Consider the following 17,500-nt stretch of genomic DNA (forward strand, 5'->3'; position numbering starts at 1 on the left):
AGAAGATTCAGGTACGACTTCATAAGAAACATGCTTTTCTGTCCCCATCTTTGACTGACCAGCGTCTTTATTTTGAAGCAATTTTTCAGTACCACTCAAGTTTCCATATTTAGCACTCACAGTCGCACAATCAAGTGTTCTTTCCTCAGAGTTCTGCCCGTCTATGGTGTCAACATAACGTAAGTCTCCATCTTCAGTATATCTCATTGTGATTCCTTCATCATAAGTATCGGGAAGATGATCTCCTGTGATATTATCAACAACCTCAATCTTTACATTCTGTCTGTCTATCTCATTCTCATTATTTCTTTGGTCTGGGTCTAGCTGCTTCATTCTCTTCAAACGGCGCCACACTGTTGTTTTTGAGACCTGAAAAATAAAAAGACACACCATTAATTAAAAAAACAAAATGGTAATTATGGTTAAAAAATAAAGAAAAAAGGATTTGTGCAAGATCTGGTTGACATGAAGATCACATCACAAAAAAATCTGGCTTGATACGTGGGTGACATGAACTTGCTGCCATGGAAAAATCTGGCAGTGGTCAGGGGTGATGGGAAACTCGCCATGAATGCACAAACCTCTTAGAGGGTGATTAGATTCATCTGGCATTTAGGAAGGGGCTTTTCCATTATTTCCATTGATAAATGACTGAAGAATGTAGTGTCTGTGAGCCATGACTAGAAGAGTGCTCTCTCTAGGGAGAACACCCTTTCCATGCTCATAAATCTATTCCTGGCTGTAGTGACCTACAGCACAGGTTGTATTACGGAAAATTGAATATTACGAAAAAATGTTTAAATTTACACAAATAACAAATTTGCGCTGACTTATGGACTACCTAGAGAGATGATATAGTCTGTGCAAGGAAAACAGTCAATCAACATCTAGACAAAGCAAATTAAATGACAAATATAAACATAAATTTGCAAGGAAGAGGCATAGAGTATTGTCACTGAACACGAGTGTCTGTGTGCACCCAGCCTACAAGCAGTGCACTCATTAGAGTGGCCGATAAAGTTAGCCTAATGCCTTGGGCTATCGATGGCAGTGAAGTATCCAGATCCAATGAAGTATTCTAGTAATTATGAAAATTTCATCAGGAAAATATTCTCTTTCCTTCCCTAAGATACTTTGCAATCATAAAATGCAGTAATATTAAAGAGACATCTGAAATTGGGCAAGATCAAACATGCCAATATTGTATTCCAGTTTTGTACAAGCATTAAAATTTGTATGCTGTTTAACTTTTTGCATCCAGGTGAAGTAACCAATATGCAAAAAAATGGATGAGCGCCAGCTGACGTGAATATGCTGTCATGAAAAAAATTTGGCTGAGGGCCAGGTGATGGGAATATGCCATCTTAAGAATTTGGACTGAAGGCTGGAGTGATGGAAATGACTCACAACAAGTGCACAAAGCTCTTGGAGGTGATTAGACTCTGTTGACATTTCGGAAGGGGATCTTGCATTATTTTCGTTTTTAAACGAGTGTGGAATGTACCATCTGGTCAACCCCAGGGAGGACACTATTTCCATGCACAGGATTCTATTGCATAAATATTTAAAAGTTAAACAAATAAGAAAATGTTACTTATTGTTCTTGTACATATGATACAGTCTGTGTAAGGTAAACAGTCTATTACCATCTTAATATGGCATATTAAATAACAAATATTGACCTTAAAAAGTGGCAAAAAAGCAAAAAATGCTTATGCAGAAAAAAAAAAAAAGATACATTGCAAAAGGATGGCAAGGAGTCTTGACACTACACACGTGTTTGTGTGTAGTGTGCCTACAAACAACTCACCTGGGAGAGTGACCTTTCAAATAATGCCCAGATTTTAGGCACCTAGGCACCTAGATCCGATGGGTTAAATTGTAATTTTTTTCAAGGACCATTCACAATGGGGTAGAATATTTACTGAGTTTTACTTTCTACTTTTGTGATTCTCTTTGAGAAGTGTGCTTGATAATGTGGCAACATATCCTAAACAGTATAATTTCATTTCTCCCATTTTTAAGTCTTATGGATATCATTATCATCAACACCACCACTAACAAAAACAAATAAAATAATAATTTCTCAGATAACAGGTTCACAATAGAACTTTTTCCACTGCACAATTCTTGAAAGTATGGATGTTTTTAAATTGTGAATGATGATTTTTCCCATCTTAAATTTATATGGTCAACATCATTATCATCAACACTACCACCAAAAAAAAAAAAAAAAAAAAAAAAGTCAAATAACAAAATCTTAAAAAGAGGTTTACAATTTATCTTTCCCACTGCCTAATTCTTGAAATAAGGCTGCTTTCACTTCAGCCACCAAATAAGTTCATATAAAGCTTCCCAGACATGACTAAGATATTGTATTTAATTCTGATTTTTGTGTTCAAAGCTTTTGCTACTCACTACTGTTGTAAAGCAACATGCAGTAAAGCCTTGCATCTAGTGAGTAATTGATAATTAAAGAAGCTCGCCATGAATGAATTTGCCAGTGTGAGTAATAGAACATTGTGTTAATAAACATCTGTAGCACGAGCCATGAAGTGTTTTGTAAGAATTCCTTTCTGTTATGCAATGTTATTATGTCATTAGATCGGGATATACCTAAGGTAAAGTATGATTGCAGTTTATATTACTTTTCAACTGACTTGATTTTTTTATTTTCTGTGAATATTCTTTTGTAAAATTTATTGAAGGAGGTAGGGCCTTTAAAAAATCTGACATATTTGTATAATCTTATTTCTTTACTGATTTAAATGGTTTGTAATAGCTTACTAATGAACACATAAATAAAGTAGAGAAATAATTAAAACAATATTTCAACACAACAGTGGCACAAACTGCTCCACCTGATAATAAATAACTAATTGAAAACTCATTTCAACTGACTAGATCTGGGTGACAAGGAAGGGCAAGTGACAGGAATGTATCAATATTGGAAATTACTGTTGCTGAGTAACAAGTGACAGGGAAACATTTGGCTGAGGGCCAGGGTGATGAGAATGTCTCATCACAAGATATTGTTGCTGATTGACAGGAGATGGGGACATCTCACTGAGAGTCCACAAAGTTCCTAGAGGAAGATTAGACAAAGTGGGCCTTTTGGAAGGGGCTCTTGCATTATTTCCACCAGTAAGTGAAGATGAAATGTACCTTCAATGAGCCATGCCTGCAAGAGCAGTAGCTTTAGGGAGGAAATTGTTTCCTTATGCAATATCCTAATCCTGTTTTGACCTGCAGTACAAGGTGTGTAATGGAAACTTTAATATTATGAAAAATTCAAGAAATAACATAAATTTCACTTTGTTATTTAATGTTTACATTACTTGGGGAGACAATATAGAGTCTGGTAATGGTAATAATAATAATAATAATAATAATAATAATAATAATAATAATAATAATAACAATAATAATAATAATAATAAAAAGGGGTGGTGGTGCTAAACAGCTGAAAATATGTATACATAATAAGAGCTAATAGCACTGCAAAGAGGAGGCAAGGAGGGAGGCAAGGAATCTACTTTACTGCATAAAAGTGGGCTAACAAGCCACACAACCTGAAGAATTGCCACTCACATTAAGATTAATGCCTGGGTTTTGGGTCATGTGTGAGCCACGAGGAACCCAGATCCAAAGAATTTATTTTTCTTATCACTCATATAAAATTTCTTCTGCATTGCTGAGATGGGTGTAGAGGAAGGTGGTGTGGCATGTGCCACTTCTTACTCTTATCTTCCTTTTTTTCTGCTTAGAGCTTTCATATGATACTTGATTTTTAGTTTCAGTTTTTGCCAAATCAATAGCATGTTACTTACCTGATATTTTTCAGATGCTCTGCCCTGAGACATGCCTTCTTCCTTGCATGCTGTGATGGCTTGTTGCAGGGAATTTTCTGAGGGTCTTCGAGGACGGATGGAACGGTTGATACATGAAGCTGGCATCTTTCCCTCTCTTACTAGTTGTTCTTTGATGCGAAACAAAGTTGTCTTTGGAATCTAGAAGGAAATATTGAATTAGAAATTTTGTAATGAAAGAGTGATTTTAAAAATTCCATGACATGAGATCTAGTCATTAAGCCATCAATGCCCTGTCCACTGTGAAATTTGTTTCCACCTAGATGACTCCACATGTGTTTAGTCACCAAAGTGTCAGTGATTAAGCCTACTGGAACTCACATATTTCCCCAATTCCTTGATTTAAAAAAAAAATTATATCAGCATTGTTAATAATGTTATAATAAAAATGTTAACAAAACTGATAGTAACATTAACCCATAATTAATGTGGATAGCATCACATCATGCCATTGTTTTGTTAGACCAAATTGTGGATAGCTCTTCATAAAGACATACCCTTGGAAGTATAAACTATAGTATAATCTAATTTAAAGTATCGTTAAGGTAAATGTGGGGTACATTAATGTGCCTATGCATCTAATGTTCACTCAAGCAGCTGACTGCATAGATGTCATTTTGGTATAGAGAAAACCTGCTGTCATTGGGTTATAACAATTAAAGAAAGAAAGAAAGAAAGAAAGAAAAACAAAGGAATAGGATAAACAATTCAAGTCAAGGGGCTCTAGAGTCCTTGGTGACGAAGCATCTGTGGAGCCACCTATGTATAAGCAAAACTAACAAAACAAAACTACAGTGGACACCAGATGTAGCCAGAACCAATAAATAATACAGATTACATTGTTAAGACTATATCACTAAAATAGGTAAAAGAAACTATTTCTTCATAAAATACTATTTCACTGAAAGAAAACAAACTTCAAGTTATACTACATTATGTAGTAACCAGCTTATAAGCTGCCTGTAAGATGTGCAGGAATAGTTTTTGGAAACAGAATTATAGTACATTTCATAGTACATTTACTAAAAATAATGTTAGTGATTGTCAGGGAATGCTCTCTATAGCCAAGGTAAATTTACAATATTTATAAGATACATGCTAAACTATAAATTCTACAATCTGTAGACAATAATCTGGCCTCCATTTTTTATTCACAGCGGTGGACATACAAATTTCAAATCACCTGTAAGGTAGTTATTTCATTCCTGATGTTCTGGAGCTAATAACTAATCATATATTTAATTTACAAGTACCTGATGATTTTAAGAGTTTTTATTTTCTTTTGATGTGAAGAGGATGCAACATATGTAATGGCCATATCACACTGGCATTTTTGCTGTCAATTTTTGTTTCAACATGCATACTGCATAGACTGCATGCCTGGGTATGCTTCTCAGATGAAATCAGTAGTGTTTATACCTTATTTAATAATCCTTGTCTTGATCTCGTACTACAGAGGATCTATACTATAACTGTCATCTCAGAATACTTCTTATTACAATACAGTCATCTTTACATAACAATACTGATTTAACAGGATAAGGACAGTTGTGTTACTCCTGATAGAACAGCACCATTTGCACATGGAAAGTTCATACTGAAATGCAAAAACTGTGGCAGAAAGTGCAAGTGTGATAAAGGGTTTTACTAATAAATCTGGTAATATCTAGCATGCTTTGTCCGACCATGCCTATCCTCCAGTCCCCACTACCCTTCCTACTTATGGCTCCAGAGATTTAACCCCTTGGTGACGGGTGAAGAAAACTAAAAAAAAAAAAAAAAAAAAATCTACGCTCTGGCGATCAATGGCAACACACCGACTTTGAACGTGGGAGTTAGGTACATCAAGCCGAATCGCCGCCTCATAGCGCTTTGGCGCGCGGCCACGGCGTGCAGCCGTATGCCACATTTCGAGCGGTCTGTCATGACATCTAGAGACGTGACCCGTCGTGAAGGGGTTAAAGCTAATTTTTTCACTTGTGAGTGAGATGCCATAAGTGCAAAATGGTAAATCTGGCACTATTTAGTACATCTACTCCAGCCACACCAATCATCCAATTCTCTTGGCCTTTCCTCTTGGATCCCCTCTTCTGCCTGTGCCATGAGGGCTAAAATTTTCATAATGATAGTCAGTGTATAATCTATTTATATTCACAGCTTTTTGTTTCCTGTTCTTTGAACCGTAATCACTAACGAAATACTGAAATTTGCTTTTACTCATGTAAGAGCAAGCTACTAGAATTTCCCTCAAATTTACAGGCTTCTTTTCTGCCTCTTGCCTTGTTCAAAGATTCACTGAAATTATCATATCAATATATTTATGATGCAATGTACTAAAAATAGTCTTCCAAAACAATATCATTTCTTATAGGCAGTTGCCTCATTTATGCCAGCAAATACACTATTGGATGCTTTACTGTGCTGTATATATCTGAAATATAAATTATCTGGGATATCAAATTAAGCCCTTGAAATATCAATGGCCAATACTTGTCTTCCTGAAACTTTTAACTCAATTTCCAATTTTGGATACTCTGAAAGGACTGAAATGGCATATCTGTTTTTAAAGACTCCCAAACACTCAATTATGGATCAATTATAGTCAATTATTAACCAATATATCAATTGCAATAAGACACAATAATAACCTGTTGTTCTGTGTACTGTCTCCTAAATTCTATATTAAAAGATCTATTAGCACAATCTCAGCATGTGCAATCATTACTGTTTTTAAAATAATAGAGAACTTTTTTATACAAATATATAATACTAGACATTATTTATTTCAAGTTGGAGCTATATTACTGATGTGCCAAGAAATGAACTTTTTATAACTAGTACAGCACGTTAGTGTTATAAACTCTCTGTTATCAAGAATCATAATCATAAGAGACTATGCAGGGCAATTTTTGACACTTTTGAGATCATGGACTACTGCTAGCATTTCCAAACACTTAGGTGCACTGTCCTTCTCTCTAATCTTTTGTCAATATAACCCTTTTATCTGTATGAAATTCATTAATAAACAAAAGCTAAAAATGTTGGAGCTGATGTAGCCAAGCCAACCATGAATTTTGCCATGGCCCACTGACTGCATACCACTGTATTACACAACAACAGATAAATGATAACTACAATTTGTGTTATGACATGTTACAAAAGAGGTTCATAATCCTTATTCTAATACATTCAGTACCCCAGAAAAGTACCTTTGTATCTTTGACAATGGTGGAGAGTGGCCGTCCACCAAGCAGCATTTGCCTTGCTTGGTCTATGTCATCTGGGGAATAGTTGTAGCAACGACGGGCTTCTCCTCGCAGCACACCCTCTCTCTGACATCGTCTCCAAAGCACTGATTTAGGGATGTTGTACTCCCGAGCAACTTTCATGTAGCTTGACCCTCCTGTGGGATATTGCAAGAATGTGATATACCTTCTATTTACAATGCAGAAATAATATTCACTATTCTAGATTTAATGCATGTATTTTAACCCATTGCCAACAGGCATGGCATGTACGTACATGCCATGCCAACTGTGAGTTTACTTGTTTAATTGTTTTAACACATAGAAGGCTACACTTGTACTGAGTCACCAGTGAGCCAGTTATGAGTACTGCCTGTCTTGCCTGTTCACCCTTTTCATTGATTTACGAAAATATTTAACGTTATCTTATTTTGCTGTTATAAATGTTTATATTTTTATAACATTATAGTAATTATGAGGTTTATAATAAAAATAACACCATCCATCTTTATAGCACTAGTAAAAAATACGTTTTTTCCCGCCAGTTCAAGGAAACCTGAAATCAGGTAAGGTCTCAAGATCTACTAATTGACTCCTTTGTGGCGAAGCACTAGCAGAGCTATCTATGTACAGAGACATTTCACAAAAATATAAAAAAATGAGCACAGCATTTTCCCCATTTTCTATTCCTTTTCCCTGGCGGCAATGGGTTAATAAATAAATTTACTATAAAATAAATAAATATACTATAAAAAGAGAAAATAAGAGGAAAGGAAGGAGAGGGAGAAAATAAGATTAATCCATTGATCCTGAGTGTAATAAAAGAATTTATTCTATGACTTTCAATACTGCAAAGATTAATATAAAGTGTTTAGGTTCTTCAATTAAATTCTCATAAATTAACCCCTAAATGACAGTATCAGAAATCTCTGGGTGTCAACTGAATCTGGTAACTTCTGGCTACATCCTGCTTGACTCACTCTAGCGTGTCATGATGCCTATAGCCACATCCATTATGATGAGTCGGTTTATTAAGACGGTTATAGGCGTGGCCCGGCAGTAAGAGGTTAAGAATTTATAATTTTTTTTGCATTAAATGATATAAATATAGCATCTGTTATGATGAAACAAAAGTGAAGCATACAGTACTTATAATTACAATCTCTGAGCTACTTATATTGTGATAGGAAAATATGAAAAACATGGAAAGAAAGAAAGTACGAAAGAAAGAAAAAAACAACGAGGTGCACATCACAGAATTTACTATAATTTTTCCCTATGAACAAACAAATTAAAGTGAATATTACCTTTTACTGCCTGCTTGGCTGCTTCTAGCGTCTCATTATCATAATCCAGGTTTCGTTGCTGGACTGAAATTCCGGCCATCCGTGCATTTACAGAGAGAGTGGAATGTGGAACACCATATCTCTCAGCAATCTCACGCAGTGTTCCCATGCCTGACCGCACATCTTCTATTGCTCTTTGAAGATCTTCTGGCCTGTTGATGGTTGATTAATCCTCATTAATGCTAATTCACATACACATTAAATAATTTGTCAGAAAATCCATTATACATGATGAAAGAATTTGAATGAAATATGGAGAGATGTTTTTCCATTATCACATCAACAAAGTAACTTGTTTTGTAAATCTATAATACCTCTAGCATCAGGAAATAAATCATACAGGATTACTCATTTTCTTTTGAAGAATGATACTCACCCATATCTTGCTAACTTGTATATCACTTTCCGCCTCTTTTTCGATGCAGAATAATCTTGCCCTTCCTATTGAAGAATTAATGATTATGTGGAATCAATCAGAGAGTTTAGTTGTTTTTAGAATTTCATAAAATTGTATCACACAATAGTGTAATTTCTTCATCATAAAAATGTAAGTGGAACAAAAAATGAGGGCACAGTGACAGGAATATGCCTTCATGGAAAAATATATCTGAGGATTGAGGTGACAGGAATATACTATCATGAAAAATTCGTCTGAATGCAAGAGTGAAAAGAATGCTATACCATTAGTGCACACAGTTCTTAGAGGAAAATTTGACTCAGTGGGCATTTAGGAATGTACCAGTCCTGAAAGAATGCCCCAGGGAGGACAATATATCCATACTCAAGATCCTATTCCTGCAAGCCATGACTAGTGGCGTAATGTTACATAAAACTGAATAATACCTGTAAACATTAAAATATGATACAAATAACAAATTGTTACTTATTGTTATTGTTATTACACAGAATTGAAGACTAACTACAGAATTGATATAGAGTCTTTGCAAGGAGAAAACACAGTATTATTATCTTGAAACATGCATATCCAATGAATAATATAGACCTTGGAAAAAAGTAAAAAAGCAAAACAAGTTATGAAGTAAAATAAATAACATTGAAAAGGGGAGGCAACTTAAGTGCTTGTGTGCCACAATCCACTTGAGCAAGCCTCATACCCGAACTTTGAGCCACATGCATGAGTGAGGCAATCACATACAACAGGTTAAAGGTGATGACTATTGTCTACAAACCTGTAAACACATTGAATCATCTGCAGAAGGATGGTGGTCATCTCCAGCTCTCTCACTATGGATGTAGTCACCACTAAACAGCACCTCACCAACAGTTCCATTCTCACTCAGCTAAAGAAAAGCAAGTTAGAGCATTTCACATGTGATAAAGAAAAGAAAAGAAAAGAAAAGAAAAGAAAAGAAAAGTAAAGAAAAGAAAAGAAAAAATCATACAGTATACAATACAAATTAATTTTCTGATAAACTTAAAATCTTTCTCCTTCTCCAATAATCGGGTTTAACAAGAATTTAACAGTGAACCTACTTATGGGAAACAATTAACAATTACACTAATCTGGTTTACAAAATAAATGTAAATGCTATCCTGCTTGATGAGTAAATATGTGATATTCTGATTGAATATTGATACAGAAACTGAGCCACCATCTGTTGACCCCTTGGATTCAGGTGACATGACCATCACATCAAGAAAAAATAAGGGGCAGATGACGTGAACATACCATCACGGAAAAATCTGGCAGTAGGTCAGGTGATGCGAACCTGACGTCATGAGCATTTCAGCTAAAGGCTGGGGTGATGGAAAAGACTTGTTGTGAGTGCACAAACCTACTGGGTGGTTTATTAGACTCATTTGGTAATTTGGAAGAATGCCTGCTCCATGGATGACAAAAGTTCCATTCTCAGCATCGTTTTCCTGGTGCCGTGAGTGGCAACACAGGTTGTATTACAGAAAATAGAATAATAATAATAATAATAATAATAATAATAATATTATTATGGAAAAGAAGAAGAAGAAGAAAAAAAATCCATTTGGATAATAAAAATCAAATGGCAAATATGGACATTGGAAAATGACCAGAAAACTAAAAATGCTTATGTATAAAAGGAGTAAATAACTTTGCAAATAGGAAGCACAGTCTTGTCACTGCGCACAAGTGTCTATGCGCCCAGCCTACAAGGCACCAGCCAGCAGAACTGTAGGCCTGGAATTTTTGGTGATTTGATTGCTGTGACACAACTGGACCCAATGGGTTAAATGGTGGCTCAAAAAATTAAAAAGTCTATTTTCCATGCTCATTTACTCTTAAAATGTATCAAACCTACAACCAATTTCCCCTTCTTATGAGAAGTTTGAAATCATTCAAGATTTATTAGATCACTTAAACAATACCACTACATCACTGTATCAGCTCTTCCAAATTCTCAATCTGTTTGAACTATAGGGTTTGCTTTCAGATATTTAAAATTTCTATTTCTTGTCTTTAATGTATATAGATTTCATAAAACAGGATTTCATGCAGAAGAAGAAAAAAAAAAAAAAATAGATTAATGAATAAACAAAAGCATGAAAACTCTCACCTTAACTATTTGTGTGTGAGTCAGATCATCAACTGTAGACAACTGAATGTCTTCTGGCTGAATGAGCACATGTTCATCTTCATCTTCAACCTCACCCTTTGCAATTTCCACTCCTATATGGATAAAAAAAAATAAAAAATTACCAATATTTATCCAAAATATTCCCAAATAATCATATGAAAGACAGATGATAAAATAATTACTAAATATATGGTTAATGTATATGGATCAAGTAATACATTTCTAAAACAAACTGAACTTCAAGTATTAATCAAGAACATAAATGCATAAAAAACAACAACATACTCCTAGCAACTGCAGCCTCCATCTTTTCTGATTCCGTGTGTTCTGAGTGCTGAATCTGAATGGTGGATACAGGCTGAACGTCGGCTGAATTCTGGGTCATCACTGTGATGGGGTTGTGGGTGTTGACTGACTGCTGCTGTGTATTACTAGTGACTGTTGGCTCATGTTCTGCAGCAGTTACTTCAAACTCAACTAACCCTTCATCTTCATGGTGCATGTCCAGGTGCTCTGCAGGATATACAGTTATCCAGGTTTAGTTACCAAATGGATTTTGTTTTGCAATGCAAAAATATTGATACTGCAGTGAATATGCTTAAATGCATACACAATGCATTGCATGCAGCACGCATCCAGACACACACATACACACACACACACACACACACACACACACACACACACACACACACACACACACACACACACACACACACACACACACACACACACACACACACACACACACACACGCACGCACGCACGCACGCACGCACGCACGCACGCATGCACACACACACACACACACACACACACATATATATATATATATATATATATATATATATATATATATATATATATATATATATAGACACACACACACACACACACACACACACACACACACATATATATAATAACCATTATAATAATAATAATAATAATAATAATAATAATAATAATTATCACATAAATCAAGAGGTCCATGAATTACTAGGATTGTTTGCAAACATGAAGTGGGCATTTATATGAGGATGAGGATATGATAAAGAATAACATTACAACCATCAAAAGGCCTAAACTAGATTACACTGCAGTGGCATGCAGCCTACATTTAAAACAGGATATTGACAACTGAAAAGAGTTCAAAGTGTAGCCATGAAATGGGCACCAACTCTAACAAATATGAACATTGAAAACAGACAGAGAGAATTATGATCTACTACTTCGGATGAAAGAACGAAAAGGGAAGACATCATCATGTTGTAAAACTAGAAAAAGACTAGAAAAAGATGACGATAATTTTGAACAAAAGAAAAATGAGAGGACACAGCAAAGAGTTAAAAGTAAAAAGAGGCAATGAGGTTGTCAAAAAGTTTAGTCTCTCAAACAGAACTATTGAAGCAAGGAACAGCCTCCCTAATAATGTTGTATGTGCCATAAATATGCATCAATTAAAAAGTTACATGATTGCAGATGTGACTCCATGTGATTAGCTCTTCTCCTGTACTGAAACAACTAGGAAACAATTTGGAAAGAACCGTGCAAAGCTTCTTCTCAGCTTGTATTGGGTATCATATGATAAGGGTTCTGTTTTTATGGTGCATTTGACAATCTAGCTGAGTGAAAATAATTTTTTTTTTTTGCTATTAGAAGCTGTGGTATTCCTAAAAATGGCCCTAATATGCAAGGTCAAATTGCAATATCTGAAAATTACAACAACAAGGAACCATGGAATGTATACCTTGATTGTATCCCCATGCTGGGGAATATCACTATGTGCCCTTAGATGCTAATACACAGCACACAACACATACAATATTCAGATTCTTTTCACGCTAAAAATAAAAGATAATTTCATAAAAGTGTTAACATTCTAGTCAATGACTAATATAGTTTCTCTCAGAAAAAATCAAATGGTTGCAATTTCTTTACAGAAGTACCAATGGTCAGAAAATAGTCAGTATTTAAAGAAAATGTCATTAAATGTCAAATGTCATTAAATGTCAAAAGATGTTTAAAATGACAAAAATAGAAGTGGCAAGTTCTAGATATTAATTTTCTGAAAAAAGAGTTCTGTCTGATCTCAACAGATGGAAAATCATTGCCAGTAGAAGGTCAGGAAAAGGACTATTTTCAAACATTTTCAAAAAACAATTTTGTCCATAGTTCTGAAAGTTTTAGTATGGGACTATATAAAAAAAAACATCAATGCAAGTTATATAAGGCAAGAATAAAAGAGGAAGAAAGTGAAGTTTAAAAAAAAGAATGCAAAAGAAGCTAAGAAAAGAAAAGAAGAGAAAAGAACCAGAAGAAAAAAAGAGTCACCGTAATGAAACGTCATAAGAGTGGTACATTTACATCAATAAAAATTACTTCTGCTGCCAATGATCCCATACAATAAATTAATCTGAAAATCTTACCTTGATTCACAGCTTCATGTGCAGCTGCAACTTTTCCTCCAGAGCCCGCAATGACAGTGTCCAGCTGAGCCTGTAAATGAAACACTTATTACTTTAAGATGCAGTGGATTACAACACATTAAAAGTGCTGCTAAAATATCCTTAAATATGTTATCAAAAATTAAAACAAAAATGAAATACATCTGCACTTAGAAAACACTAAATATATATGTGTAAAGAAATAAGAAGTGTCACAATTACAATAATTATGCTTTTTATGTATTATATATTTATTCTACTGAGGCTTTGTATGAGAGCTATCATAATCACCATTTCTGACATACTGCAGACAAATATATAGAACTGACTGTAGAAAACTTATACATAACATAAATATGAAAAATGGATGACACTCATTGGCAATTCCAGAATGAACCAAAGCAGAATACTCACAGGTAATTCAATAAGACCTTTCACCTTCAGCATCTTAGCAAGCTCAATAACATGGGGTAGAAGCTCTGCTGGAACATTAACCTGGAAGAAATATTTAATCATTGATAGTAATATTGCAAAATAGGGATATGATACAAAACCACAACAGATAAGTTTCCTACACAAAAAACATGTTGATGTTATACAGTCATTATGCAATGAATGAGCCATATATCATGAGGTGATATATATATATATATATATATATATATATATATATATATATATATATATATATATATATATATATATATATGGCAGTTTCAGTGCTTTCCTTACTATCAATACGAACAAAAGGTGAAATTCAATCTCCATAACTAGTTACAATCTGCTGTTAACAGATGTGGATGTAATTGTCCATGGTTTTAACTTTATCATACCTCAAATTGTACGAAAAGAGAAATAAAAGATTGCAATTGCATATGCACATACTAACAAAATAAAAAAAAAAATTACCCAAACTTGAAAAAGGAAAATACAGAGAGAGAACACATAAATAAAAAATAAATCAAAGACTGACAGAGATTGTGATACTGGTTAAAAAAAAAAAAAAAAAAATCAAATCCAAATAATAAAATAAACAAACTAAAACAGAGTACAAAATGACAAATCTGAAGACACACATTAATGTTCCCCTAGTTCCCTATTGCAAGACTGTCAGTGCTTCTCCCTCACACTCATGCTCACTCTCATTCTTTCTTGTAAATGCTCACTCTCATTCTTTCTTCTAAATATATATACTTGAAAACTATTACTATGATAAGATACTTCTAACAACAAACAGGGAAATATTTGACAAACATATGTATACCCTCAATATAGTTGAAAGAAAATACTTGATTATCATAAACTGAATATAGTGGACTGTGTATCTTTCTGTCTTGTAAAAAAATCATGCAAAAGTTTATGGACTGTCCATTTTTAGTAACAATAAATTATAAAACTAACAACCTATCCTATTATTATTGTTTGTATATATGTCCTTTGAAGACTGATGAGAGTTACTGATGACTATAATACTTGATGACTATATAACTTGAAAGATAGCTAAAAAGGAATTAAAATCATATAAATCATGGTTTTGAATAAATATATAACTAGAATGAATAAAAATAGGGAAATTAATAGATTAATCACAATGGAAAAAAGGATTCAACAAATGCCTCCTATTCTGCATCTTCATTTATCAGAAAAATGATTGAGAAAAAAAATTGTCAAATGTTACTTTCAGTAATGATAACCTGATGGTAATCAACATTATAAAAACAATAATGACAACAACAACAAAAATGATTATCATCATTATCATCATCATAATAATAACAATAACCGAAATAAAATCATGTACACCCATTCTGCCTACTTGACAAGAACCTATACGGGCATTACATAAATGATGAGTCAGAATGGTAAATCCAATACCTCTGCTGTATGGGAATATGAAACAATGTTTTGTCTGTTTTGTCATCTGAAGGAAACTGACATTGTTGTTTTGGAGAAATATAATTATTTTTATCTTTACTGAATTACAGGAGGTAGACCCATTTCCTGATCTCCTGGATCATGTTTACTTCAAGGAGAACAGCTACATTGCAAATTCCATATATTACCAAAAGGGCATTGCACATCACAAAATATATGTAAAACTAATGACATGTTGATCAGAAATCCTAAGAATGAAACAGTTTACAAACTAAGTAAGGATGACAGTCCACTGGGACACTGATGACAGGCACTTCTGTGGTACTGAATGGACAATGGTTATTATCAGGCTCAATCCTATATCATGCTATTAGAGTTAATATATATATATATATATATATATATATATATATACACACACACACACACACATCCCATTGCTAATAATAATAACAATAACAATAACAATAACAATAACAATAATAATAATGATGATAATAGTAATAATAACAATGATAGCTAATGATAACAAAAATAGCAAGTAAATAAAAAATAATAACAATAACAATAATAATGGCAATAATAATACTAACAACAATAATAATAACATTCATATTTCTACTATTTGCATTCATACACCTACTACTACTGGTATTCTTCTTCATACTTCTACTATTACCATATGTAAATGTCTATTATTAACCGACGGACATGCCATACCCACTGTGAGTTTACTTTATTAATTGTTATTACACATAGATGGCTACACTTGTACTAAGTCATCAAAGAGCCAATTATGAATACTGCCTGTCTCACCCGTTTACCCTTTTCTTTGATTTACAAAATATTTTACATTATTGTATTTTGCTGTTACTAATGTTTATACCATTAAAGTAATTATAATGTCTATAGTATTAGTAAAAAATACATTTTTCCTGCTACTAATTGACTCTTTTGTGGCTATGCACTAGCAGAGCCATCTATGTGCAGAGACATTTCATAAAAAAATTAAAAATGAGCATAACATTTTCCTCAGTGGCATGTGGTTAACATCAATCACAGCAAGCAGAATATTACAACTCTTACTAATAAAAAAATTGAGTATCAAAACAAGAAGCAAGTCTCACCTGGCCACGGTACATGTAAGCAACAATGACCTGCAAAGCATCAAAGTTGACTCCAGGAAACACAACCACCATAGGCCGCTCTTCGCTGACTTCTTCCAACATTTTCTACATTGAAATACAAAGCAAATGTAGTAAAGAAAAGTACATACTATAGAATATTTATACTAAGAATATATAATGTTTAGATTTTTTTCAACATTACTTAAAAATATATATATATAAAATTGTCTGGCATACAATATTATGAATAATAATTTAATATCATGTCCTCGGCCTCTGTTTGTGACATAAAACTGGATCATTATATCCTTTAGTTGGATAAACTACATGATTTTGATAAAGCTGAAAAACATGTTTACTATGGACCATTAATAAATACATAAACTGGTACTACTGCATACATGTAAAGCACATAAAGATAATTTTTTTTTTGAGGTTAGGACCTTAGAAATGCTGAATAATATATCCAATGCAAATGTACACTGAACAAAAACAATTATTTTTGCAAAGTATTATTAAAAATTATTGTAATGACTTACAGTCCCTAAGCAAACTTGTGTAGCATATTCATTGATATATTCAACTTTTACAATCTCAGGATTTGTAAACAATTAGGGTAAACTTTACATACACTTAACCCATTACTAATGGATATTTTGTGCACTATACTGGACCATGTGCCATGTGCTCAAGAAAAAAATTAGAAGCATGGGAGACAAATAATTTCCCCACTTTCTATGATTTTGGCTGCAGTGTAAATGATTGTCCAGTAAACCCTACTTTTGAGGGGCTGTAGCTCTTCAATCACTATAGTAATGGCAAGGCATCCAGTCAAACTGTGGCATCTATGCACATGCCATTTGTCAGCAAGATGTTTATGTAATTAAAATTACTACCGTCATTATAGACACTGTGTACACATAATATGAGAATAGGTAATAAAGAAAAGATTAAACACCTACTTTGAAAAATGGACTAAAAAAAGCTAATATTATCCGATGAGCTTTGATGCTACGGGGTC

At 33.7% G+C, this 17,500-nt stretch overlaps 1 protein-coding gene across 1 annotated transcript in view; it reads right to left on the reverse strand.

Annotated features, from left to right (window-relative positions):
- The window catches only part of LOC125035413, a 22,862-nt gene that overhangs the window by 2,980 nt on the left and 2,382 nt on the right, over nt 1-17,500 (reverse strand). The window contains exons 2-13 of the mRNA XM_047627791.1: nt 17,442-17,500; nt 16,480-16,584; nt 13,892-13,972; nt 13,460-13,529; nt 11,316-11,543; nt 11,010-11,122; nt 9,651-9,761; nt 8,837-8,901; nt 8,422-8,612; nt 7,079-7,272; nt 3,831-4,010; nt 1-369 (exon numbers count right to left, since the gene is read on the reverse strand). The exon at nt 1-369 is cut by the window's left edge and continues 210 nt beyond it; the exon at nt 17,442-17,500 is cut by the window's right edge and continues 103 nt beyond it. Coding sequence (XP_047483747.1) covers nt 1-369; nt 3,831-4,010; nt 7,079-7,272; nt 8,422-8,612; nt 8,837-8,901; nt 9,651-9,761; nt 11,010-11,122; nt 11,316-11,543; nt 13,460-13,529; nt 13,892-13,972; nt 16,480-16,584; nt 17,442-17,500 — 1,766 coding nt within the window. The remainder of the gene's footprint in view (nt 370-3,830; nt 4,011-7,078; nt 7,273-8,421; nt 8,613-8,836; nt 8,902-9,650; nt 9,762-11,009; nt 11,123-11,315; nt 11,544-13,459; nt 13,530-13,891; nt 13,973-16,479; nt 16,585-17,441) is intronic.

This window comes from Penaeus chinensis, chromosome 19, assembly GCF_019202785.1.
Source record: "Penaeus chinensis breed Huanghai No. 1 chromosome 19, ASM1920278v2, whole genome shotgun sequence".
Lineage (NCBI taxonomy): Eukaryota > Metazoa > Arthropoda > Malacostraca > Decapoda > Penaeidae > Penaeus > Penaeus chinensis.